This window comes from Volvox carteri (assembly GCF_000143455.1).
Source record: "Volvox carteri f. nagariensis unplaced genomic scaffold VOLCAscaffold_26, whole genome shotgun sequence".
NCBI classification, from domain to species: Eukaryota; Viridiplantae; Chlorophyta; class Chlorophyceae; order Chlamydomonadales; family Volvocaceae; genus Volvox; species Volvox carteri.
This window is the reverse complement of record NW_003307569.1, coordinates 1,176,454-1,182,191: the sequence shown is the minus strand read 5'-3', so window position 1 is coordinate 1,182,191 and position 5,738 is coordinate 1,176,454. Positions and strand designations below refer to the sequence as shown.

The following is a 5,738-nucleotide window of genomic DNA, read 5'->3' as shown; positions in this document are numbered from 1 at the left end:
ACTATGGAAGGGGGTGTAGTGCTGCAGCTGAACTACAACACTATAACGGCTACGGCCAGGTTTCAGGTGCGTGTGTGTATGTGCGTGTGTGTATGTGCATGTGCGTGTTTCGCGTGTGCGAGTGCGAGTACAGTAAAGTGCCTGTAGTACCAGTTTTTCAGGCCTGCACAGGCCTTTGTCACGTCTGCCGTGCGTACATGTTTTGTCGATGCTACAGTCGTATGACGCGACACCTTACCTTTAGTTTACCTTACCGGCCTGTGCACTACATCTGTATCCTGTATGTATGTATGTATGTATGTTCTTATTTCTGTATATGTCAGGAATGCGCATGTATGGCATGCATGGCATGGTGCCTAATAGATGTCTGCATGTCTATCTGTCTGTGCATTTGTGTTTTCATCCCACCCTCCCAACCACTGTGGCGCGTTTTGGTGCCTCGGCCTCCTTAGTTGGATATCAGCAGTATCGCTGTGTTATCTGTGCCTGTAAATTTGCCTAATTGTCATTTTCGTTGATTAAATTTTAACAAATTTTGAAAATCTTTCCACGAATTTTACAGCTCTCAGATAGGGATTTTGCTTAACTAATCCCTTTTTAAATTTCCCCTCTGTAATTCCCAAACCCCGTGCTTTCCTTCCCCCACCCCTTTTTCGCAACTTCCCAGGCCGACTCACCGTACGCTAGTTGTGACGCCGGAGTGCAGCTCTCCCTAATAAATGCACTTGCTGAGATGCTAAACTTTCCAGCGGGGAACATCAGTACGGTATGTACGGTCGAGGGCAGCGGCGCGACGCAGCGCCGCCGCCGCCTGAGCCAAAGCCCGGCCTCCAGCGAGAGTAGCAACAGTAACAGCACGGTAAGGAACTTTTGGATGATGCTTGGAAGGATGCGAAGAGATGTAATAATCAGCCGCCTTTGCTACGGCTATTGCTAATGCCAATGCAACAACAGCAATAGCTGTGCAGCGATCCCCTTGTGTAATTTGCGTTAAATCTTATCACCATCGTTCGATCTTACTTTGCACCTTGCGGCTTCATTTGCTGCTGTGCTTTCCTTGCTGCTGTACTCTTCTTGCTTCTGCTAATGCCCATACTTCTTTGCTTGGCTGCTGCTGGGACTGCAGGCCTCAGCCTGCTCAGGAACGACTGTACGGAGCGACATCACCTTCAAGGTAAACTCACCTCCCGCTCCGGTTCTCAACCCAAGCTGACTGGTAGTGACGTTTATGGGTTAACCAACCTAACCGAATTTCTGTGGTTCTTATCCTCTTGTCTGGGATTTTTGTTTTCCGGTTTGGAAAGCAGATGGAGGGAATATACAACTTGGCGTTGGCTGCTCCAGTATGCGCGTATGTATGTGCGTATGCCCGCAGTCTCTGTCCACACACCTCTCCTTTCCCCCCCTTCCTCCACGTCGCCTTCCCGCCCTGGCCCCCGTCGAAACGAATCGAACGGTTATCGCGGTTTTTGAAACCCCAATCCGTGGGGTCTTCCCGCTGGGTCTTCCCCCCCACACCACAACCACTATAACCAGCTCACATCTCCCCCTAACCCTCCCTCCCTCTCTCCCGTCCTCCCCCCTGCAATGCCGCAATCCCCGCAACCTCATTTGACAAATATCGAAACCCGGGGCAAAACCCGGCAGTTGGATCCCGCAGTCTCCCTGGAGGTTTTCCGTACATCCGTATATCACGCACTATCTGACGGCGGGCTAACAGGCGTGTGCCCCCTGGGCCTGCTGCTGGGTACCTGGGCGGTAACTGGCACCACGGTGAGGGGAAGGGGTGGGGGAGGGGGAGGGGGAGGAGGAGGAGGAGGAGGGGAAGGGAAGGGGGACTGGGGCTGTGGAGGGCGTCGTGCTTCTGTGTGTATGCATCACTCGCATACCTCATCTACTTTTTGCCGTAATACAGGTTCGCGCCATCACTGCCGCCAGCGGCACCTACACGGACTGCCGTACACTCAGCACCGCCGTCGTGACAGCCGTCCAGACCGCCGGCACTACCGCCGCCGTCACTGGCTGTACGACTGCGCAGTACTACGGCAATCTGCTCGTTCCAGTGGAGCCGGCCGCCGTAGCCCCCGTCAGCCCAAAACGCAAAGACGGTGGCGGTGGGCCGCCCATATTTGTCATAATTGGTGCGGTGGGCGGTGTTTTGGCGCTGGCGGCGATTGCGGCGGCGGCTGTTTGGCTCTACAGGAGAAACAAGGTCGGTTTGGAAGGGATGCCAAGCGACCCAAAACAAGCAAACATAACAAGCGACCCATAACAAGCAGGTTGGCGTAGGCTGGTGTCTTTTTGACATCAACAAGGCTCTGGGTGCGGACGGCACTGATTGCACCTGTGACGATGGATCCGTCTGAAAACAGAAAATTGTGTGTTTCTCATGACCTTTGGCGCGGGGCTCCCCCCATCCCCACCAGACACACATACATACATACACACACACCCTTCCCAGTATCTCCCAAATGGTGCTCCGGACGTCTGTGATCCTTTGCCTCGTTGACCATCGCATCACCATTACCTTTATGAAATTCATTATCATTGTCATTGTCATGTTTAAGATAATAATCATGAACATTATTGTCATACGCTTACCTCATTTCGCACGCCTCTCCCGACCTCGATCTCCATACCGCCGCTTCTCGCAGCACATGTTGGGCTTTACGGTGGAGTCAGGGGCAGTACCGGGATCAGCGGATGAGGCCGCCGCCGCCGCCGCCGCCACCGGCGCCGCCGCGGTAGGCGGTACGGAAGGCGCGCAGCTTTGGGCCCACGCCGCGGCCTCTCTGCGCGAACCCAAGGGCATACCCCCAGATGGAAAATGTGATCCCGATGACGTGGCCGGCGGAATGTCGTCGTCGTCTGTATCCGGCCCGGGGGCATTCGGCAGCGATACGGATCCGGACGTCGTGGTTGCTGCTGGCGCCGCCGCCGCCAGCGCCGCCGCCGCCGCCGGCGGCGCTGCTCCACACCCATCTGGCCCAGCTCGTACAAGAACGGCTTCCGTCATCGGGGCTGCGGGACCAGAGCCGAGTGGCGATTCCATCGCCACACTCACGCTCCCAACTGACGGCGGTGACGCGGCGGCTGGCGCCGCCGCCGCCGCCGCGCTGGCGGCCATGGCCGCGCACCCACCCGCCAAACAGCTGCCGCCGCTGAAACCCATCCGTACGGCACTGGCGAATCTTCCGGAGTTGGATCCGGAAATCGCGCGCATCAAATCCTTTACGGCTAAACCGTTGGGGGAGGTGGTGTCGCACGTTCCCAAAAAAGAGTTGCCGCCACTCCGCACCGCCGCCGCCAGCTCTTTACCGGTGGCTGGATCGAACCCCCTGATGAAGCCTGTCCTTCCGAACCTCAAGGCCCGCGACGCTGCGGCCGCAGCAGCCGCCGTTGACGGCGGTACGGCGTCGGCTGTTACACCACCTGGCGTGATGCCGACGCTGTCGATGAATGCGGCCGCGATGATGCAGTACGACAAGGACTTGGCGGCCGCGCGCGGGCCGCACACAATGGTGAGTGAGGTTGATTACCGCTGCTGCTGCTGCTACTGCTACTGCTACTCCCGCGGTGCTCTGCTGCTGGATGTCCCGTATTTTAATTTTAATTGTCGTACCCTTAACTGACGTCACTCCCGCCCGTCAACCAATCGGTGCCGGCGCCGCCGCCGCAGGAGGCGCTCGACCCTGCAGCTGCTGCAGCCGCCGCCGCCGCTGCCGGCGGCCGCAGCAGTGCTTCGGGCTTGTTTGTACGAACGGGCTCCCGGGAGAGCGGTGGAGCCGCTGCAGTGGCGGCGGCGGCGGAGTCTGCCGCTGCCACCGGCAGCGGCGGCACCCGCCGGGGCGCCAGCTGGGATGGCGCTGGCGCCGGCGCCGCCGCCGCCGGGCCCAAAGGCATCTTCACTCGCATTTTCGGCGGCTTTGGCGGCGCCGGTAAGGCTGTTGATGGGCACCCGCCGCAGACGATACACGAGCTGCCAACCCTGGAGCAATTGGACGCGGAGGCCGCCGCGGCGGCGGCGGCAGCGGCGGCGGCTGCCGCCGCCGCTGGCGGCGGTGTTACCGGACGGCGAGGCAATCGCTTTAGCGGCAGCAACGTGTCTCATTCTGGATCTGGATCCGGATCTGTCGGCGTTACGTTTTCCGCGACCCAGATCGGCATTGCGATAAGTCCCGCGCAAAGTGCTGACGGCGCAACGAAGGGGATGTACGGCCCGCGAACTGGCGCGCTGCTGCCCGAAGGCAGCGGCTTGGACGTCAGCACTGCTGCCGCCACGGCGGCGGCGGCGGCAGCCGCGGCGGCTGCCGCGCCGGCTATGGTTGCTGGCGGCGGTGGAGGTAAAACGAGCAGCCTCCCGCCACTGGTTATGAAGCCGAATGCCGCGTATACGATGCCTAGGGATTCGAATGGGATTGATGTCGAAGCTGACGGCGACGCGGCGGCGGCGGCGGGCATGGGCACCAACGGTCCTAACGGTCACCGTACAGTGCGGTTCAATCGCCCAGGCGATCATGCCAACGGCGGCTTGGACGAGGACGATGCGGCGGGTGCCAAGCTTGCAGGCAGCGGCGGTGGTGGGCACGGTGTACGGCACTTCCAGCGGCCAGACGGCAAGGAAACGTACGGCATGGATACCGCCAGTCAGGATGCGCCGCCAGTGGAGGGCGAAACGTCGCAGCGGGCTGGACTTCCGTCGCACCTCCGCGACTTCCAAAGGTATCTGCCCGCGGATCCTGGCTGCCGTACTGCCGTACTGAAAGCACGACTAAATGTATACATATAAACACAATGCATCATCTCAGGTTAATATCCCATACACATATGTATGGTTTTGAGGTTTGTATTATATGTATATTCACTTTTCAATATTAAGTTACAGGTTAAGTTCGTTACTTAACCGTTTGCTGTTGTGTTCGTTGTTTGCTGTTGTAGCTAACAATACCGTTAAGTTCTGTATCTGGCCCCGCCCCGCCCCGCCCCGCCCCACCGGCATCACTTTAGGCCCGGCATGGCAGTGCACGACGGCCTCCTGGATCCGGAGGCGGCGGCGGCGGCGGCTGGTGCGCCAACCGCCGCTGCGGTGGCTGCTGCCCTTCAGAAACACCGGAAGATCAAATTTGCGGACAATGTACGGCGGGCTGTGTGGTGGGCGCTTGGGTGTGTGTGTGTGTGTGTGTGTGTGGCACGGGGCACGGGGCAGGGGGGTTGTGTTTTCAAATGAAAGCTGAGCTGCGGTGTGAGCCCACCAGGGTGCCGTTGGGATGAACTGCGGGAAGGAAGTGTGGATGTGTGTGTATGTGTATGTATGTATGAGTGTGTGTGGGGGAGAACAAACAAAAAGTGGCGACCGAAGGAAGCAATTCAGGTCCCGCAGCGATGTTGTGCGTATGTTTGTATGTGTGTATGTGTATGTAAGCGCGTGGGGGTTCCCCCCCAAGCTAACATACTGCAATAAATCCCTCGCCGACTCTTCGACCTCCGTACGACCACGACTTCTGTACGATATCTACACGCACGTTAAACCCATTCCTCTGTCCCCCACCTCCCATCCCCGAAATGGCTCTCCCCTGCACACGCACATACATACATGCGCACGCATAGGGCCCCGGCGGCGAACCCGCGGAGGAGGAGGGAGAGGAGCGTCGTTCGGGTGGTCGGGGGAGCGCCCAGGTGGGTTTCGTAACTGGGGGGTACGTGGGGTGGGGTGGGGTTGGGGGGTTGGGGTTGGACTG

The 5,738-nt window shown here is 59.1% G+C and overlaps 1 protein-coding gene across 1 annotated transcript in view; it reads left to right on the top strand.

Annotated features, from left to right (window-relative positions):
• Positions 1-5,738, top strand: part of VOLCADRAFT_92529 (uncharacterized protein) — a gene marked incomplete at both ends in the record, with an annotated part of 17,470 nt that overhangs the window by 9,758 nt on the left and 1,974 nt on the right. Inside the window, 9 exons of the mRNA XM_002951934.1 lie at positions 668-859; positions 1,127-1,174; positions 1,537-1,773; positions 1,916-2,212; positions 2,655-3,254; positions 3,680-4,722; positions 5,008-5,066; positions 5,105-5,151; positions 5,608-5,676. Coding sequence (XP_002951980.1) covers positions 668-859; positions 1,127-1,174; positions 1,537-1,773; positions 1,916-2,212; positions 2,655-3,254; positions 3,680-4,722; positions 5,008-5,066; positions 5,105-5,151; positions 5,608-5,676 — 2,592 coding nt within the window. The remainder of the gene's footprint in view (positions 1-667; positions 860-1,126; positions 1,175-1,536; positions 1,774-1,915; positions 2,213-2,654; positions 3,255-3,679; positions 4,723-5,007; positions 5,067-5,104; positions 5,152-5,607; positions 5,677-5,738) is intronic.